Source organism: Amphichorda felina, assembly GCF_050947745.1.
Source record: "Amphichorda felina strain 45539 chromosome Unknown scaffold_9, whole genome shotgun sequence".
NCBI lineage: Eukaryota > Fungi > Ascomycota > Sordariomycetes > Hypocreales > Bionectriaceae > Amphichorda > Amphichorda felina.
Genome location: NW_028145041.1, coordinates 573,484 through 593,148, shown reverse-complemented (window position 1 = coordinate 593,148; position 19,665 = coordinate 573,484). Strand labels below are relative to the sequence as shown.

General features: G+C 55.1%; 8 protein-coding genes across 8 annotated transcripts; 1 reads left to right on the top strand and 7 right to left on the bottom strand.

Annotated features, from left to right (window-relative positions):
• Positions 1 to 416: 416 nt before the first annotated feature.
• ACO1O0_008731 (GMC family oxidoreductase) lies at positions 417 to 2,512 on the bottom strand (the record flags this gene model as incomplete). The annotated part of the gene is made up of 2 exons (XM_083198095.1): positions 417 to 2,403; positions 2,463 to 2,512. 2 exons carry the CDS (start codon positions 2,510 to 2,512, stop codon positions 417 to 419), a joined length of 2,037 nt encoding a protein of 678 aa, XP_083045830.1.
• Positions 2,513 to 3,800: 1,288 nt separating this feature from the next.
• On the bottom strand, positions 3,801 to 5,514 carry ACO1O0_008730 (CFEM domain-containing protein; the record flags this gene model as incomplete). The annotated part of the gene is made up of 6 exons (XM_083198094.1): positions 3,801 to 4,180; positions 4,254 to 4,321; positions 4,374 to 4,789; positions 4,825 to 4,892; positions 4,951 to 5,305; positions 5,389 to 5,514. 6 exons carry the CDS (start codon positions 5,512 to 5,514, stop codon positions 3,801 to 3,803), a joined length of 1,413 nt encoding a protein of 470 aa, XP_083045829.1.
• A 1,733-nt stretch (positions 5,515 to 7,247) lies between these two features.
• On the top strand, positions 7,248 to 8,804 carry ACO1O0_008729 (peroxidase family protein; the record flags this gene model as incomplete). The annotated part of the gene is made up of 5 exons (XM_083198093.1): positions 7,248 to 7,452; positions 7,502 to 7,620; positions 7,675 to 7,705; positions 7,762 to 8,238; positions 8,296 to 8,804. 5 exons carry the CDS (start codon positions 7,248 to 7,250, stop codon positions 8,802 to 8,804), a joined length of 1,341 nt encoding a protein of 446 aa, XP_083045828.1.
• Positions 8,805 to 9,151: 347 nt separating this feature from the next.
• Positions 9,152 to 10,732, bottom strand: ACO1O0_008728 (uncharacterized protein; the record flags this gene model as incomplete). The annotated part of the gene is made up of 1 exon (XM_083198092.1): positions 9,152 to 10,732. The coding sequence occupies one exon, from the start codon at positions 10,730 to 10,732 to the stop codon at positions 9,152 to 9,154; it is 1,581 nt and encodes a 526-aa protein (XP_083045827.1).
• A 305-nt stretch (positions 10,733 to 11,037) lies between these two features.
• On the bottom strand, positions 11,038 to 11,931 carry ACO1O0_008727 (S-adenosyl-L-methionine-dependent methyltransferase; the record flags this gene model as incomplete). Its single annotated transcript, XM_083198091.1, has 3 exons — positions 11,038 to 11,559; positions 11,616 to 11,799; positions 11,855 to 11,931. The coding sequence occupies 3 exons, from the start codon at positions 11,929 to 11,931 to the stop codon at positions 11,038 to 11,040; spliced, it is 783 nt and encodes a 260-aa protein (XP_083045826.1).
• A 1,834-nt stretch (positions 11,932 to 13,765) lies between these two features.
• On the bottom strand, positions 13,766 to 14,641 carry ACO1O0_008726 (uncharacterized protein; the record flags this gene model as incomplete). Its single annotated transcript, XM_083198090.1, has 1 exon — positions 13,766 to 14,641. The coding sequence occupies one exon, from the start codon at positions 14,639 to 14,641 to the stop codon at positions 13,766 to 13,768; it is 876 nt and encodes a 291-aa protein (XP_083045825.1).
• Positions 14,642 to 14,934: 293 nt separating this feature from the next.
• On the bottom strand, positions 14,935 to 16,597 carry ACO1O0_008725 (M14 family metallopeptidase; the record flags this gene model as incomplete). Its single annotated transcript, XM_083198089.1, has 2 exons — positions 14,935 to 16,316; positions 16,381 to 16,597. The coding sequence occupies 2 exons, from the start codon at positions 16,595 to 16,597 to the stop codon at positions 14,935 to 14,937; spliced, it is 1,599 nt and encodes a 532-aa protein (XP_083045824.1).
• A 1,992-nt stretch (positions 16,598 to 18,589) lies between these two features.
• YAR1 (ankyrin repeat-containing domain protein) lies at positions 18,590 to 19,214 on the bottom strand (the record flags this gene model as incomplete). Its single annotated transcript, XM_083198088.1, has 2 exons — positions 18,590 to 18,960; positions 19,016 to 19,214. 2 exons carry the CDS (start codon positions 19,212 to 19,214, stop codon positions 18,590 to 18,592), a joined length of 570 nt encoding a protein of 189 aa, XP_083045823.1.
• Positions 19,215 to 19,665: the final 451 nt, after the last annotated feature.

Here is a 19,665-nt window from a genome sequence, read left to right as displayed (position 1 = left end):
CTCCTCCAGGGACCCGGTCAAGATGACCACATAGACCCCTGAGGCTTTCCTGGTATTCTCCACTAGTTCCAGGAAACGTTGAGCGAGGTGCAGGAATATGAATTTTGTATCCGTATTATGTACCCCATATGCACGTGTACATGTACATGCACCTCTATTGCATTCCATGGTTATTGTCCTCATGTCGGATGTCGTCTTGTTCGCCTCAGCCTGTGGACACTACCACATCCAGAGCATCAAGATGCGCGTGGTAAAGCCATGCCCCATTATCTACATTTATTGCCAGGACTCATTGGGTTGGTTTTCAACATCAGACACGAAGATATTTATCTATATAGAAAATGAGAAGAAGTATCAGGGCTCTACAAAACATGAAGAACAACATGCAACATTTGAAGTATTACACCAACGAGTCCTTACTCCGAGGCCGCAGCACTGTTGATAATCACATCAGCCGCCTTCTCGCTAACCTGGTACGTCGGCAGCGCAATGTACATGCCCGGGATCTTGGGGAACACCGAGGCATCAACAACACGCAGACCGCTCACCCCGCGCACGCGGAACTCGCTGTCCAGGACAGCCATGGGGTCATCGTCGGCGCCAATGGGCGCGGTGCACGACGCGTGGTGGCCCCAGGCCTCGTCGCGGGCAAAATGCTTGAGGTCCTCGGGCGAGGAGATGTTGGTCGGGGGCCAGACGCGCTCGAAGGCACCGTCGAGGGGGATGAGCTTGTCAAAGGCCTCGATGCCGTACTGCATGCCCTCGACGATGGCCTGGAGGTCCTTGTCGCCACCCTCGGTGAAGTAGTTGAAGTTGATCCTGGGGGTGTCGCGCGGGTTGGTCGAGGTCAGGTTGACGGTGCCGGCGTTGTTGCGGCTGTGGGCCTTGAGGGTGAGCCACGTCCACGTGTTGAGGTTGGCGGTGGCGTGAAGCGAGTAGCCGGGGAAGTAGCCGTTGAAGTAGGCAGGGACACCGCCGAGGAAGAGGTCGTGGTCGTCGCCGGCGACAGAGGAGTGGTGCAGGTAGCCAAAGGCGATGCCGTTGGTGGTGTAGGCGCCCTTGAGATCGCCAATCGACTTGGACCAGGTGTTGTAGCACGGGTCGTCACCCTCGAGGAATGTGCAGTCGGCAAGCAGGGAGAAGTCGCTCTGGGCCTGACCGACAATGCCAACCTCGTATCGGTCCTGCAGGTTGCCGCCGACGCCAGGGAGGTCCTTGATTACGGGGATGTTGTGAGCCTTGAGCTCGGCTGCAGGACCAACACCGCTGAGCTTGAGGATCTGAGGCGTGTTGAAGGCACCGCCAGAGACGATGACCTCGCGGCTTGCATACACGGTACCAGAGACACCCTCATCCTTCTTGGAGGCACGCGGGTCAGCACGGTACAGGCTCTTTCCGTAGAGGTAGTCGACGCCTGTCGCCTTGGGGACGTCGCCCGAGGTGTCAAAGTTGACCTTGCTAACAAGCGTGTTGAGGGCAATATCGAGAGGGTACTTCTTGGAGCCATCATCATTCTGGGCATTGGCAACCTTGAGGACAAAGTCACGAGGGCCGGTGCGGATGTAGTTCTCGTCCATGGAGAGGGGGATCTGGTAGATGAGGTCGATCTTGTCGCGGGTGTCGACGGGGGTGTTGATATCCAGCGTGAGGACCTCGAGGATGCCCGTCACCGTGTTGAGGAGCGAGCCGATGAGGCCCTTTCCGGTGGCCGTGGCGGCCGCAACCAGAAGCGACAACACTTTCAAGTCCTGGGCGATGAGGATGGTCGGGGTCAGACGGGTAGGCAGCCAACCGTCCCAGCCGTGTCCAGGGCTCAGAAGACCCGGGAGGTAGCGGTTCTTCTCCAGCTTCTTGTAGTACCCGTCCATATTCTCAGCCGACCACGACTCGTCACCTGTCACGGCAGCAATGTCGTTCCAGTCCTTGTCAGTGGCCTTGATCATGATGAGGGCATTATGCATGGAGCAACCACCGAGGGCACCTGTCCGAGGATACAGGATGCCCTTCTTCTCAGCGCCCTCGGGAGGAGTAGCGTCGGAGAGGTCCATCTTGTGCCAGTACTCGCCCTCCGGGGTCAGATACGTGTACTTGGAGTCCTTGAGGGCCTGCTCCTCGTCGGCATGGTGGTCGACAAAGAAGTCCCAGCGGATGGGGTTGTACTCGCTGGTGTACGGGTGCAGCGCCGGGGCCTGGACCTGTCGGTCTGCGCCATGATCCTCTCCAGCGTCAATGAGCAGCACGCTGTGGCCGGCCAGGGCAAGACGAGCGGCCAGAGGGGAGCCACCGGCGCCCGAACCCACGATAATGTATTCGTAGGTCGAGTTGGGCTCAGGGCCCTGGGCAGGGTGGTTGTACCCGTTGGGCGGGAAGATGTTCTGGTCCTGAACCGGCTTGGCCGTCCAACTACGCGGTGTCAGTTCCCACATCTTGCTTAACATTGACATTGGAGCCCTTTGACTTACGCAGCGACCGCGCCTGTGGCAAACAGGGCCACCGGAGTGATGCCTCTCATGTCTGTGGGTGTAGAAACAACGAATGACTAGAGCGAGAGAATTAGCTGTCGTGCTGGCAGCTGGTTCAACGAGCGACTGAAAGAGAGCGGAGAGCACGAGGGGCCAAAGGAGCGGCGCAGCCAAATGCTAGATATTGTGAAGGTCATGTAGGGTTGCGCCAAAGCACTTTTAAATGGCTGTCACTGGCCAGATGTAGCGGTGAAATTGACTGCCTGTGCCTGCAGCTACAATGAGCTATGCCCCCCCGATGATTCCTGAGCAGCTCGCCATGTGAATGGAATGGGTTGAGAGGGATGTTGGAATTGCCTCGACGGGGGCAGCAATACGCCATAACGCCCGTATCAGTACATGCCATGTCGGCAAGTCTTCAACGTCTAGGATGATGGCAGTGGGGGTCAACCCATTAACGGGTCAGCCCGAGAACTGAAGAAGTTGGAGAACGAGCACGCCCAGCACTGAGCATGTTAAGGTACCTCAACCAAGGCGACCCATGTCGGCGCTGGACCGGGTCCCTCCCCCGGTCTCTCCCCCCCGTCGCCCCGGTTTTTATGCCGGCTGTCTTCCGTCATCCATCCGCGATTCCACAAGTCCACTCTTCCCACTCTTTCTGCCAGACCCGCCGCGGATGCAATATGCATAACCGGTGGGACCTGTCAGCCTCGTCAGCCTATGACGAATGCCCAGCTATCCTTGTTGAAGCTGTTGGTCGACCTTGGGCCTGGGGGGGAGAGAGACCTGGGGATAGCGGCACATCAAATGAGGCTTCGGCGCCCCCTGCCGGTACCTGTTGGGCTGTCCTGCACCTGTCCTGGCCAGAACCGACAGGGCAGGACGGCTCATCTCCCCACTGAGAAAGGCTTACGATGGTTCGGCAAGGTACCAACGACTACACCAGTTCCACATCCCGGCGAGGGGCTTTCCCAAACGGTGCTCTACTGCCCAAACTGACTGGTATATGCGAGCCATTATATGTCTACCGGGTAATGTTATCCCAGTCAAGCCTCCAAAGAGGCGTTTTCGACTTCAGCTACATGGTAGGGTACTAGTAGTAAACATGATACGCAGTCTTACATACCTGTCCATGTGTGTTAGGCATGATAATTGACAACTCAGCCTCCTAAGAGATTATCCCAATAACATAAGCTCTCAAACAAAATGACCGAGCTGTCCCAATTGATATCATCCCAGCAGAAACGAAAACAAAAACCCATGTGTCTATGCCTACTTTGGGCCCTGGGTGCGAAGTACATCTATCCTACTCATCCGTACAGTGCAGTACACACATACCTACGCCGCGTTGTGCGCATATGAGCCACCAACACTGTACGTCGACGAACCCTTGTCCAGGCCCCTGTGAGAGTGGCCCGGATACTCCATGTCCACCAGAGGCACAAAGTCGCTCTCGTCGCCGTGCTTGGGCGTGTGCAGCGCGTGCACGCTGTCGCCGCCCTTGCCCATCGACGAGCCGCCGCCGGCCCCCTTGCCGCTGCCCAGGCCGCCCGACTTGCTGCTGTAATACCCCTTGGAGCTGCCGTACGTTCCCTTGGACGAGCCCAGGATGCTGGCGCCCAGGGAGATGAACAGTTGGCGGACGGCGGGGAGGCATGCGCAGATGATGCCGATGTGAATCTCGAGGGTGCTCCACCAGGCTGCCTCTGTATAGTCCCCTGAAGAGTTGGAAGTCAATAGTTAGCGATTCTGCTTGTCATGTTTCCAAGAGTTGTTTGTGGGTAAACGTACATGAGATGTTGGCCGAGTTGGCAAAGAGAACCAAGGCACGCAGACGGATCACACTGATGATGGTGACGCTAAAAGGAATAAGTTGGGGAAATCCAAGACAGGAGACTGGCGGGGACTTACAAGATGCCGAGAGAGAACATGAACATAATCATGAGCTTCTTCTTGAGCTTCATCTGCAGCCCCCAGAGGTGCTTCAGCGGCAGACCCAGCAGAATCAGGTCGATGACAATATTGAAAATGGCACTCATCCACCCCTGGAGATGGATATTGTTGCAGGTGCCCGTGCCCCAGTTGTCGTCCACCTGCTGCCAGGACCACTCGACCGGCGAGCACTGGAAGGCCGTGGCAAAGACGAAAGCCAGCCCGTAGGCAACGCAGATGCCGCCCACGCCGTAGACAATTCTCCGGAAGGTTTGATCAGGGAAGACCCGCAGGATGAAAAATAGAATGGAAAGCTTGGTCGTTGTGATGGCGGCAAAGTAGAATATTTCGCCAAAGTAGTAATACTTGGAGAGCGCTGGTAAGTACGTGGATTTCTAGAAAAAGCCGAACTGAGCAAAAAAACACTCACCATCAAGACATTCTTGATATTCTGCAATGGCAATGTCCACATATCCTTTCCAAGGCCGTTGTTTACCACTGCAAACAGTCAGTAATTACTATTCTAGAAACAAAAGCACGCAGACGTCCAACTCACAGGTCACAGCAAAGGCAGTCGGCGGCCCAGCAAGCACGACATTGGCAATCATCATCCAGTCATCCATGCCCATGACTCGCCCCTTGGAGAACTTGGACAGTATTCTCAGGATGAAGGTCAGCAGGGCGAGCCCGCCAAACACCATGCCGATGGCCAGCGGCTCGATGCTCTTGTCGCGGACGGGCTGACCGCACATGGTCATGGAGACATTTTTCGTCTGGAGGCCCTCGTAGGTTGTGCATCCCTGGAGCACGCAGCCGGCGATCTGGAGGTTGAGGTCTTCGTTGGTGCAGAGGCATGTGATGTCGGTTTGGCTACAGTTGGAAGCTTTGATGAGCGGCGCCATGCATTTTTTCTGTTTGGGCGCGTCCATGTTAGCCCACACTGGTGTCTCGGGCCCCGAGCTGTTGGCTATCAGTTTTGTCAAAGTCCACTTACAGCACAAACGGGGTAATTATCCTGGGCTTCCTGCAGCGCCGCAAGGGCTTTCTCTTGCGTGGACTGGCCCGAAGCCAGGCCAGTGAAGGCAGCCGCGGCTCCTAGTAGAGCTGTAGAGAACAACATGGTGAATTGAAGGACAGTGGTGGAAGCTTGACCGAGCGGGAGTCGCTGTGGTACTCCTAGTGGAGAGTGCAAAGAGGATGTGGGACACTTGTATACTCTGCATACTATTCACAGAGATCTCGCTATGTATTAGGGGGGTCGAGTTGGCCTCGCTTCGAGTTCCTCAACATATGCACATGCTGGGTTGATTTCCCTGGAGTGCCTTACTCCTGAGAGATTCTCCTCAGCGGTACTCGGCACGCCAATACACAGCATGTAATCATACATAGTACGCAGTACGAGTGAGATAATAACGGCTCCGTTGGCGGGGATCTGGGATGTGAAATCCGGGATCTGGGGGCGGGGATTCATCGTCCAATTCGGGGGTTGACAGCGGCTCGACAACGGCCCAGGAGGCTGGGGCCATGCATGGATAGAGGTGAGCGGAGGTGGACGGAGGTGGACGGATGATGAATATGGATGGATGTGGATGGATGAGCCTGTGCCTGTGCTTCGTGCAGTGCTTCCAGGATGTGTGTTGCCTGGCTGTTTGGCTGACATTATATCCACATGCAGCCATATCCTCAGAAATGATATGTTACAGCCCGAACCCAGAGGATTCCCAACGTCGACATGGGGAACAAGATGAACCAGGGGCTTGCGACCCTGTTACCCTGTTCCTTGCACGGTTGCAGGGTTGCACTGCCGTGACAGTGCCACAGTGGTCGATGGCGCGCCGTCCATTTCCCCTTTAGGCAATGACGTGCCAGGCACCGATGGTGGGTGATTCCATGTTCTTCTTGTTGAATGTTGGTTGAATGTTGGCTCTGCTCTCGCCAATCTCCTAATCTGCTCCCAGTCTCCCGCTTTTCCGCCAGCCCAGGGGGAACTCTCCAGCAAACGAGAGTACGCTGGAGATTGCAATGCGAGCCTCGCAAAGTCTTCTGCTCTTCTCCTCTTCTCCCTTGCCGCCAAATTTTGACCGACGGTCAGTCCCCTGTTGGCAGGTACATGAGGTACGGTACAACGAGGTCTGATATACCCTCCTAACAGAGCTGTACAGAGTACTGGCCATTGCAGAACAAAGCACAATACCATGTTCGTTGGATCGCACCGACAGCTCGGGAGCTATAATCTAAATCCATCGCCAACACTTGGCGCGCTACGGCCTACAACGGGGAAATCGCCAACACTTGGCACGCTATGACGGGCAAATCTCAGGTGAAGACGGTGGGCTCGATCACGGCCTCGTGGGCGACTGGGAGTCGGCGCACGATGCGAATAGACTGCCTGTTGGCTGCTGGGTGACAAAATAACCAAGGGTGTTGTTTTGGCAGGTGCAGAGGTATCCCCATTGAATTGATCCCATGGCCGCATTTGCTGTAATTGGCTTACGGAACCAGAACCCTGCTCATCATCTTGCCTGTCATCATTCGTGGGGCTGTTCTCCATATGTCTCCAATGCTCCATGTATCTTCGTGTGTTCATGTTCGCAGTGTTGAAGCCCCTGCAAGGTGCAGACCGGTTGTCCCCGCTGACACTGATCAGAATCAAGAACAGTCAGTCCGGCCGAGTACAGCGACGGTCGCAATACCAGCACTTTCAGCCTGAACGAATCCCAGTAGTCCCCAATAAAACATTCTTTCTCACAGCGTTTCTCGCACCTGCGTCGGTGACGCCCAATCGTCGGTCTTTTGATCCCCTTCTCTACACACGCTCGTTTGTTTGTGCCGTTCACGTCGCCAGACCCAAACATGAAGTTGAAGTTGACCCCCCGTCTTGGCCACCTCGTGTTTGGCCTTGGGTCTCTATTAGGCCTCGCGCAGTCCTTTCCAACCGCCGAAAACCTCGCCAGGCTCGCCCAGAGTGAAGGCCTCACAGCGCGCCAGATCCATGAGCACCTGGTAGAGCTCCAGCAGAAGCGGCAGCTCTTTGATCCCCTGAACACCCCAGTCCAAGGTAAGCACAGGACGTTTTGTGATATACATTATACTGATCGTGTTCAAAGTTGATGGCTATCACGAATTCCAACCTCCGGATCTCGACGGTGGCGACCAGCGAGGACCTTGCCCAGGTCTGAATGCCCTCGCCAACCATGGATACCTTCCCCGTCATGGCGTCGTTGGCGTAAGTCAAGTTGGATCTTCCCGCAAATGCTTCTTACGACTCACATAAAAATAGTTCCTGGAGGTCATTGGGGCCATCACCACCGGTTCGTCATCCCACATCGCGCAATTCTAAGAAACTATACTGACATTCCTCTTCAAGTCTTTGGCATGGGCGTCGACTTGGCCACCGTCCTGGCCATCATGGGCACCGTCGGCGTTGGAAATCCTCTTTCGCTCAAGGCTGGTTTCTCCATAGGCGGTAAAAGTACAAAGTCGAGCAACCTGCTCGGCAACCTGCTCGGTCTCCTGGGACAGCCCAGGGGCCTCGAGGGCAGCCACAACTGGATTGAGGGCGACTCCTCCAACACCCGCGACGACCTCTACATGACGGGCGATGCCTCGACGATGAACATGACCCTCTTCATGGAGGTGCACGACCTGTTCGAGGACAAGGAGGCCCTCACGATGATCGACCTCGGCAACCGCGCCGCCCAGCGACTCGACTACAGCATTGCCACCAACCCCGACTTCTACTATGGCCCCTACACCGGCTTCATTGCCAGGAACGCGGGATATCTGTTCGCTGGACGACTGCTGAGCAACCACTGTGCTGAACATCCTCGTGGCGGTCACCTAAGTTCGTACTCTCTGTTCTCTAAGAAACACAAACAATATTACTAACATTTTCCTCCAGCAAAGGAAGTGTTTGAGAGCTTCTGGGGCGTATACAAGACTGACGACGGCAAGCTCGAGTACAAGAAGGGCTGGGAGCGCATCCCCCAGAACTGGTACCGCCTCGTGGGTGACTACGGGCTCGTGCCGCTTAACCTGGATCTCGTCGCCTGGGTGGCCCAGCACCCACAGCTGGCCAGCATCGGGGGCAACATGGGCGAGGTCAACACCTTTGCCGGCGTCGACCTGGGAAACATCACAGGCGGCGTCGTCAACTCGCTGTCCCTGCTCGAGGGTAACAACCTTGTCTGCTTCACCCTCGAGATTGTCAAGACGTTTGCGCCAAACTCCCTCTCCAGCCTGTTTGCCACCCTAGCCAAGCCCCTCGAGATGATCACGGATGCCATCTCTCTTCCTCTGCTGGATCTCGATTGCCCGGCCTTTGATGACCTCGAGGAGGGGGGCGAGGACCTCATCGGCAACCTTCTCAAGAAGTTCCCTGGTGCGAAGAAGAGCGGCTACGCCTTTTAAACCGCACTAGGTCAGTCCGGGCTAGAGGCGACTGATGCGCCGTTCTACGCATATAAATTCCAATTATTGGAAACTTCCACATGTATTCTTATCTCTTACAGCTACATGAACATGAGTAGTTACCATTCATTAGAAATAAGTTGATGCGTCATCTAAGAAACCACCGTTTACTGCTCATGCGAAAATAAGAGCTCGGGGAAAAAAGCAAGCGCGTAATATTTTACACCAAAGCAATATAATGTGAATCAATATAGTTTTCGCATTGCGCCGATTAGCCGTCAATATCTAATCTCTACTAAAGCAACGCCATGCAAATCAATCTAGGTCCATGTTTCCTACCGTGCCAGTTAGCCATCGATATCCATAGGGTCGCCATTGTCCACAGGATCATCATTGTCTATAGTATCGTCAATGTCCATGGGATCATAGGGGTACATACCGTCATCCACATTGGCATCCTCCCCATTCTTGACAACGACTTCCCCCTCGCCGCGCACTTCCTCTTCCGTCAACTGTGCACCATCCCCAGCTCTTGGCATCCTACTAGGCGTATCCAGAGTTGACTCTTCCTCGCTCGCTCCTCCTTCTTCGCCGTCACTCTGCCCTTCATCTCGGCCATCCTTCAGCATCCGTCGCTTCCGACCATCCACATCGTACCAGAAGAGTCGCTTCTCGCCAATCTTAAAAGCACCATCAACTGTGAGAACGCTGCTGTCGTTGTAGGGGGCCACCTTGCGCGTCAGCAGGGCGAAGAGATCCGGGAGACACCCCCTCCTGAGCGGGTTCAAGCGGTCCTGCTTGGACAAGCCCATCCCGTTGGCCAGCCTCATGACGCAGAACGACTCGGAAGAACCAACAAAGCCCGCAACGCCATGGATGTACTCGTCCCCGTGGACCCACGGGTGCGCGACCAGCGTGCCCCTGGGGTTCCACGCGCCGGGCCTGGTCTCCCGCGGGTGCTGCAGCTCCCAGACGAGGTTGCTCAGGGCCTGCCTGTACCCCCGGGCCAGCGCGGCCCTGTCGACGTCTGCGCCCTGGTTGTTGTACTCCTCCTCGACGTAGCCGGCAACGGCGACGTCCAGTCTCTGCTCCACGCCTGCGCGGATCTTTCGGGGGATGGCGACGCGCCACTCTAGGAACCACCACATGAACTCCCTCGCGAGGCGCTCAATGTCCACGCACGAGTGGCCCTCGTGCATGTCCTGTGGATGTGGTGCCTGGCGGGGTGCCGATGTGGGAGACTTGGGGTAGGACTTTGACAAAGGGCTGGACAGAGGGCTGGAGAGGGGGCTGGATATACGCCCGGGGCTGCTGAAGAGACGGGGGGGCCGAGGGGACCGAGGGGAAATCGGGCTGCTGAGTCCATGCCGGGGCCGTCTCTGCATTCCAGAAATCGGGGTGGTCATCCTGCGGAAGGGAACTGGGTTTAAAGGCACCCTATCGGGACAGGCGCTGATGCTGAAATGGGTTCCCAGCCTGAGAATCGGTCTGTAAATATCATTAGCATCGACTTGGAAAAGGGGGCTCGAGGCAACCTCCCACGAGAGACAGTTCTCCTCCTCGCTCCTGGAACCAAACAGCACGCGCCGGAACGCGTCGGAAGGGTTACCGCTCTTCAGCACAAACATACCGGGTATAACATCCCCATCGATCTTGGGAAGGTAGTGACGGCGGTAGGTTGAGACGATGAGGTCGGTGAAGCCGCGGATGAGGTCGCAGTAGAATGTCTGGTACTGGGCAATCGCAGGATCAAGGGTTCGCTCGAGCGGCTCGGAGGGTTTCATGATGGAAACAAGCGGCTTCTCTGGGCCTGGATTGTGCGTATCCGTACCTTGAGCTAAATCACCGTCGACCTCGTCGATGCTGAATTTAGGGGGCGAGTCCGCCCAAGAGCCAGGCATATTCGTGACAGAGTCGAGGGAATCCATGCTTGCTGGTTTCCCGGGTGATTTTTGATCTGTGATTAGCATAAAAAAAAGTTAAAAGTTAGAGTAAAAGGAGAAAGATTTGCGACGAATTTATAGACGGCAAGATGGTACTCGTTCTCGCGGACGAAATCGCATTCACTCACATTGCACGTGGACTGATACATAGTTCTGAAGCGAACCAAATAAGAACAAATCAAGATTCAGGAGTGTTTGGCAAACAGTAGTGACCCATTTGCACACAGTTGAACAAAAGAAACTTGGAGGTACGTTGAAAGATGTCACCTGGTCGCGCAAGAAATACCCCTTTATGCCTTCATGGCTCTGGCGAGGAAACCCTGCTTCAATCCACCCATCTCCCCTGGTAGCTCAGATTGAGAAGAGAACCATTTCCAGCCAAAAGCTTTCAATCCGGCATTCGCAAACCAATCATCCAGCTGTCTTCTTTCGAACCCCATGCATGCCACGGTATGGCTCACCGGTTCCCCAGCGGGTGGTCCAGCCGACGAGCACCCGCTCTCGGATGCAGACACCCAGTCAATTATCAAGAGCACGCCACCACCTCTAAGCCGCCTCGAGAGCGTCTTGATTAGGCTTTTCGGATCTTCAACGTGGTGAAGAGCCATGCTCATGGCAATCAGGTCAAAGTCGGAGAACTCAGGCCCATTGAGATCCACCGAGGGGTTTGTGCGGGCGTCGACGAAGTCGCCGTGAACAGCATGCATCGCTGAACTGTCGTAGCCATTTTTCTTCGCCAGCATGTTGTACTGTTCTACCATTCCGGAGGATATGTCGATGCCACGGATTGTGTCGACGTAAGGCGCCAGAGCCTGCGACACTCCAAGTCAGCTCTCGCCTCTGCAGGGGCTTACCATTGTAGACTTACACGAGATGCAAGGCCGTTCCCGCAGGCGTAGTCGAGCATTCTGAACTTCTTCTCCTTGTTCTCCTTGTTCTCTGTGTTCTTTTTGGGAAACCCTATCCAGTCGACCTGGTCACGCAGCTCGTCCGAAATTTGGCTGCAAAGTTTCTGGATCCAGGGGGTGTCGAATACAGTTGCGGCGACTTTGCTGGTCAAATTATTAGCCCATACCCATAGAATTATACGCTTTTAAAAAGACTAACTCGAAGTGCTCCTGGTTCTTTTGCCCAACACCCGACTGGTGGTGGCCATGGCTATGGGCATGATGGTGGTGATCCATGGTTCGACGGGCCAGACTTGGGACGTTGATTTTTAGTTAATTCCAGAACAGTCGTGAACAGATAATGAATATTTTGAGGAAAGGGTTCTGCTTCTGTTCGCCAGAATCTTGGCTCCTTTTTATGCTGCGGAAGTCGCCGGAAAGTCTCCGAACAGTTTGTCTCCGGGCGGCAATATCCACAGCCAAAGAAAATGGGAAGCCCAGCACGCCTTCGTTCTTCTTGTTTTGACTCGTTTGTATAGTTCTCCGATTGCCGGGGCGTGCTCGCTGCAGAGGAACTTATCAGCGATAGGCGTTTGTTTTTCTTCAGGATATATTTTGTCTTATACTTACACATATATTTCTTATGTACCTACGGAGATGGACTGACGCATCTCGTCCCATTCCGAGGGGACCGTCGCGTTTGCGGGATCATCCCAATTGTGAAAGATCTGGTGAACCATCTTAGATATGAGGGAGGACCGTAGGGTGCTCATCAGGTTAATCAGATTGTAGGCAGTTTGTACCTGCTCCTGTGTGAGGACAAAGCCTGCATGGTGACCAAAGATGCGACGAGCACCCAAGGCGAGTCTCGCCACAACGAATCCCAAGACCAAAAGCACCAGTAGTATTAGGACACCGAGGGTGCTTATCGGTGGGAGTATTTGCAGCGGCCGCGGGGGGGCCATAATGGAGCGGGTGATGGCGCTGCTGGCATCAATGGCACCCCCGGGTGCAGAAGAGGGTAGAGAAGGGTGACCAACATGATGGATGGGAGACAGCGCATCGGGAAGTGAAAAGGTCGATCCCCCAGTTCCCGGCTTCGTTCCAAATTCTCCTTACATGTCCGTGCTGTGGCGCAGGCTCGCAGCAAAGCTGAGAATATCAACCCTCGGTATTCGTGCATGTCACGAAGTGGCCAATTGGGGGATGAGAAGGCCTTGGCCATCCCTGAAAACAGATGCTGCCGAAGCCCGATCAACAAGATTTCATAGTTTGACTTTACACCCTGGCATTGCACTAGCATTCCACTGTGAGAAAAATGGAATTGTAAAGTTATCAGGTCGATCGACTTGCTGCTACCAACATGAACAAACATAAACAGTCCCAGATATCCAAGACCAAGGTATAATGAGCGCATATCGCTTCGCCGAGGAGCAATGGTGAGAAAGGTGCAATGGACGACCATTACGGGCACGGAGGTGGCCAAAGTGATAGGCACCAAGACAAGCATAGGCACAGCCAGAAAGAGATTGATTTAAATATATAGTATATAATATATAAACACCTTACTAGGTGTACGCAGAATATTAATTTTAAAAATCTGACGGAAATACCTCCCAATATATACAGGAGTGCATTTAAAAATACTCTAGTTGTTTTTCCTCGCGTTTATTGGAAGAGTCGAGGTATAAGACCTAGCTCGTCTACTGCTCAGTTACGGTTCAGAACCTTCTCACGACTATGATAAAACTCCCTTCAATGAACTGAGTCCAGCAAGTCAAGACTCGGGCCCAGGCTAGGAAGTGTGCCTAGGTACGTTTACGTTCGCAGATGGTAGCTTACGGCGGTACATACTTGTACTTACGCAGACGACCCTGTTTTTGGAGACGATGAAAAAACGAAGCTGAAGGACGTTCCCTATTTCTAACTAGAGTACGGAGTATGCATTATTCGAGACGCTTTCGAGCCTGAGAACATTGTACGTCAATTTTGATCCGAGCACCGCTCTAGATGGCCCATTTCGTCAAGTTGAATGGGCAGAGTTTATATACAGGTGATACGAACGGGGACAGAAAGCTGGCTCTACAGCGTAGAAATGATTGGCATTCTCATATTCTCTACTCGACTCATTCTAGGCCGTTCCTCCCCGACTCCTCGGCCCCTGGCGGCCCCTGACCATGACACTCATCGCCATCACATTCCCCTTTAGATATCCATGCCTCTGACAGAACCACTCATCCTTCCCCAGAACCCTCGCCCCGCATCCAGTCACACAGCATGTATGCGCTGGGCAGAAACGCGGCGCATCCTCCGGCCTCTCCTCGCCCAGGGGGCTGTGGTATGCATCCTGCAGGCAGCCCCAGTCTCGCGCCGAGCACGTGTGCTCCCTGCAGAACTCCCCCCTACGCCCGTCGCCGCAGACGACGGCCTGGCTGGAGCACCTTCCCGACGCGCACATAGTGTGCATTCTCGTTGGGGCGCTGAGGGGCGCGCGGTCGGTGGTCGTCGTCCACCCTCCATGGTGAGGTCTGGCGAAGGCCTTCGAGTCGGCGATGAGCTGCGCAATATTTGCTTTTCGGGTCTCCGAGTTGGCTCTGTCTCGCTCCTTGCGGAGCTCCAGCTGCAAGTCTTGGACTTGGGCACGCAGGTCATCTATCTCGTCCTGCTGCGCTAGTTCGACATTGCTAACCTCTGCGTCGGCCCTATCTAGCGCATCGCCGAGCTTCGATTCCAAATCCTGGATATAGTTGCAGGCCCTGAGTTCCAAGCTGTTGTTCTCTTGAATCTTCTCGTACACCATCCGGAGGCATCCGTCACAGATAACGTTGGTCAGTGGAAAGGGAAACACATTGTTGGCAAATGCCGAGTGATCCAGTCTCTCCAGGTAATCAGCTCCCACCTCTGTCAGCTCACGACTTGAGCAGCCTCGGGGGTTACTACAGAGAACGAGAGCTTTAGTATTGCGCTGGTGCCCGCAGGTGAAGTCGATGCGTAGGAAGTGACACATGGTGAAGATATGTCACAAGACATTGGGTCTCGGTCGAATAAGCAAGGGCTTTGAATCAAGAAAGATCTGGGTTTTCGACCATGCCTTCTGCTTTTTATAGGCCAAGGAAGAAGATGATAGAGCCTTGTTCCGTCACATCTCACTTCCACCAACAAAGAACACTCTTCGTTTGTTCCTTGCAAGGCCAGTCAGTCAAGTGCAGAACGCACAAACGGAACGACCGGTCAACGGGACGTGAACTTGATTTGCTCAACATTTATGTTATGTTAAATATATGAATAAAGCCCGTCTATCTAAGACATGATCCTGAAGATGGGATACTCATCGCCCTTCTCGACAGGAACAATGTTGAACGAGACGTACGAGTCCATGTTCTCCGGCTCCAGGGCAATCATGGCCAGGGCAGCATTCTTCTGCCTCGTGCTGACGAGGAAGCTTCCTGCGGGGAGCTTGATCTCACGCTCCGCTGCCTTAGTTGTGGTCGTCACGCGGATCGCGCCCTCGTAGTACGAAGTGTCAACCTCGGTGGACGTAAAAGTCAGGGCCTCAACGGTGCCCTTCCAGGGCTTTTGGAGCGTCTTGACCTCGAGCCCAGAAACACGGAGGCGCTCAGCCAGGTCAGCCCAGGCCACGGGGATGAGATAGGCCTCCGGTCGGGAGCGGGTGAGGTTGGCGAACGCCGGTGTCGTCTTGGAGAAGCGCACGGGAGGCTTGACGACGCTGCCGTTCTTGACGTCGACGAGGCTGAAGGGGCGGATCTCGACCTCGCTGTAGTCGGTGACGACAATGTCGCCCTTGGACTTGACAAACTTGCGGATGCCACCCTCGACCGTCTTGTAGACCTTGTCGGCGTTGTCTGCAGCTGTCTGGACAATGCTGCTCAGCATAGTCAGCGATGCGGCGGTGCGTCGCTGGAACTCCTGGTCCGCGAGGCTGATACCACGCGTCTCGCACAGGAACACGATGGCCTGCGTCAGACCCATGCTATTGCGCCCGATCTTGGCATCGGTGCCCGCCTCAGCAAAGTCGGCAACGTACTCTGGGCCCGAGGCCGACGAGCCCGTCACGTACGGCTCACCGCGAAGGCCCACAGCCTTCAGATCCCTGGCAATGTTCTTGGCAAAGAGCTTCTCGGATAGGCTGCGGATGCTCGACTCGATATTGAGGTTCTTGGCGGCCGAGAACAGACCGTCGGCAGCATGCTGGTACTGGCCGTCGCCAAAGGTCGGGGAGGCGCTGTACTCGTGCATGTCGACAACGACGTGGGGGCTGAACTGGTTCATCAGCTGCTTGATGTCCCGCGTCTGCTGGCGGGCAAGCTTGATGTGGTCACGGTTGGGATCGAAGTTGGTGGCCAGGTAACGCTGGAAGTAGTAGACACCGTCTGGGTTGTAGCGCGGCAGGACAACCAGCTCGAGCTTGTCGAGGATCTCGGCAGCCCACTTGGGGTCGGCATCGAAGTTGGCGAGCAGCGCCTGGGTGGCCTCGTCACCCGCGGGCTCGTTACCGTGGACGGCAGCCTGAATCCAGACGCGCACCTTGCGTGAGCCCTTGCGCGAGGGCTTGCCGGTGGAGAGACGGATGTAGGGGAACGCCCGGCCATCCTCCGAGGTGAAGTCTGCGGTGTGGTACGTCATGTACTTGTTGCGGTCTGCCAGGTCCTGTAGGAAGGCGTCTGTGTTGGGGGTGAGCAAGTGAATATTCCGTGGAGGAGGTCATGGGTCATCTTGAATACTCACCCAAGTCTTCCGCGGACGAAGGGCCTTGGGTACCATCCGAGAACCCAGGCTGGAGGATATCAGGTGTCGCAAAGGCAGGCGACAGGAGCTCAACGTCGACATCCTTGAAGGCGCCGGCTACGATCTCCGAGTCCTTGCGGACGGTGACGTGGTTGTAGCCATACTTGGCTGCGCTCACCACGGAGGCGAGGCCGAACAGGAGGCTGGAGGATCTCATCTTGAAGCTTTCACAAGGTCCTCAGAAAAAGAATGCCCAGAATGCCAGACAGAAAACCACCATAGCAGATCCTCAGGCTTTATAGACGGTCTGTCGGACTTGCTCCGATCTCCCCCTCCCCAAATCATAGCCGTCACACCTTGTGACCTCTGCCCTCTGGCAGGGGCACCGTTGGAATTGGTAATAGAGCCATGGTTCAATCAGCCAAATAGACCCGGGACTCGTTCATTCGTAAATCGTTATCAAACCCCCAATTGTTTCTCCCCGCTCCCCCTCATTTCCTGCCCACTTGCTGCGACCAGCTGCCTCTTCGAGCTTCGTCGCCAAGACCCAACGTTAGCCGGCACTCGTCCGTTGCTCCGCAATCTGACGACTCTATCGCCCTCACGTTATGCTTATTTCATGGCTTTCGCCGTTAGGTGCCATTGGCCAATAGGATACGTCTCCCAGGCAATTATCATCTTGCCGAGCGCCGTGTCGATCTACCCGCGTTGCTAGACATCAGAGATGCCATCATTGCCTATCCCAAACACCACCAAACAAGTTTTCTATTCATTACCAAGAAGAGAAGCGAGAAAGGGTTCCCAGACTTCTAAAAGCTCACAGGATCAAGTTCCCCCTTAGGTCTGACAGCGAGCTGACCGAAGTCGAGGATCGGCTCCACCTCCACATCCTTGTCGGCTCCGCGTGTGTGGAGACTGGAAACTGGAGATAACCTCGACAAGTGACAAAGGTGCTCGGCCCCCCGGTTGACCGTGACCCGACATCGGGTTGCCGCTTACGTATACGTACCGTCAAGTCGGGCGCCCTGTGGCTTGAGTTGCAACAGTTCCAGAAGCATTCCTCCTCTCCAATGAACAAGCTGAAACATCCCAAACTTGGCAATCCATACACAACCCCGTTGATAATACTCGTACCAAGTCGGACAGGAGCCCCGCCTTTGTTGGGGACCGTCGCATCGGACACCGCCGCTCCCAAGTGCACCCAGCATTGATGACGTTCGGTCATTACCAGGGCGGAGGCACACTTTGTCTGCCCCCAGCAAGACCAGGTATGTTCCCTGTTTCCGCCAAACCTGCTCCTGAAGTGCAGTCCACCAGTGCAGTAGTAGGCAATCCTTGTTCTTCCCCTCGCCTGCTGGTGACCCGGGAATTTGGTCCGGAACTCGGAGGTTGTGCTGGGAGACCAGATGTCGGCCAAATCTCCGAGTTTTGGGGACACCAAGCGTTTATGTAATAGTACAGCGTTTCAGCCTGATCAAATATCATAATGTGCAAAATTGACCGGCAGTGCGCAGATGCCACGAGTCCTAGAGCCGGCAGCTAGGATAGATCGAGCCCAGGTTATCGTAGAGGTTACTACGAGTGTCACTGTTTGAGAAATATCTCAAGACCGACCTTGAATGAGACCTGCATCCAGTAGGTAAGTCTTGGGTATCAACATGCGGGGACTAACTTGTACTTGCCGCAAGGCTCTCGCCCAAGCAGCCGGTCATTGCGCAAAACTCGCAACCGGTCCACGTAAAAGGGATGGGTAAGAGGCCCGAAAGCAGTCACTGTCCAAAGGCACTCCGACTCCAGGTTAGCCCTTGCCTATCGTGGCCTGATTTCCCAATGGAAGGTGTCTCGAATGCATCTCACAACGACACACACCATGACGGGGGACTCGGAAATGACGACACAAAAGCCCCTAGTCGTTTGATGCTGACTTATTCATACCGCCTGTGCCGACTCAGAGCGGTCCAATACCCCCTTCTGACAGAAAGAAAAAACACATGCTGCCTGGCCACGATCAGAGAGTCTGCCGGAAGACGTTCCAGCTCCCGTGTTCAGAACAGAGCCAACTCTACTCCCAACTCCAATGCCCCCCCCTTTCCCCCACAGCACTACTGCTATATCGCAGGTGCTCACTCATCAAATTTTCCCGTCTCATAAAGCGTCCAGTCCCATACGCACGAGGCGTACCTCGCTCGCCCTCCTCCTGCAGTCGAAGTTACGAGTCCTTCGACTCCTTCGTGTCCGCCTCCTTGTCCTCCTCCCCGTCGACAATCTCAACAGAGGTGACAGCGTGGCTGAGTCCATCCTCCTGGTTCTTGTCCTCGAGCGCTCCCGCGGCGGACAGGAAGTACTGCGCCACCTCGGTCTTCTCGCCAAAGTAGGCCAGGTCCAGCGGCACGTAGTTGCTCTCGTTGGCCAGCGCTGGGGACGCGCCCTGGTCCATGAGAAGCTTCACCGTATCCAGGTGGCCGCCCAGTGCAGCCCAGTGCAGGCCGGTGTTGCCGTGCTCGTTGGGCTCATCAAGGAAGGCCTGCTTCTCCTCCTTTGGCCGCCCGTCAAAATATCCCAGAATTGTGCGTACGGTTTCTACGAAAGCGTCAGCATGAGAAAATACATATTCCGGCATCCCGGGGTAGCGTACCCAGGTGTCCGTTCCCCGTCGCCATGTGAAGCGTCGTCGACTTGGTGCTCTCGTCCCTGGCGGCGAGGAGGATCTGCGCCGGAGAGACCTTCTCGCGGTCGGCCAGGGCCGTTACACTATCCACCAGGTCGTCATTCTCACCGGCCCGGGAGAAATAAATGAGATCGTCGATCTCGTCTTCTGAGAGCTGAGGCGCCATTGTGATGGTGGTATGGTGGGCGATGTTGGTCGTGAACTGAAATTTTGGATCAAGGGTCTGATGAGGGGACTGTGTGTACACAGACCCCGCACTATCCGCACAGTACATTTCAAGACTGGCATCTGCGACCCACTTTGGGAACATCGTCCCTCTACGTCAACATTGAATTTATCAACGGCGCAACTCGCACCAGGCTAGACTTCTCGCTCCATCACACTGCTGATCTGCTGATCTAGCCATCCAGTCAAGTTTCCCGACTCATCGAGCCATTGTATCTCTGCCTTGACCCCCATGCAGAGTATAATCTGGAGCTCTCTCCTCATCTCAACCGATTGATCGTCTTCCTAGGACGAGTCCTCTAAACGGCGCAACATTCCGATCGCCAGCTTCCGGTCTCTCAAGGTGAGATGACTCACAGGATCTCTACATGCCGTCGAAGATAAAGAAGTCC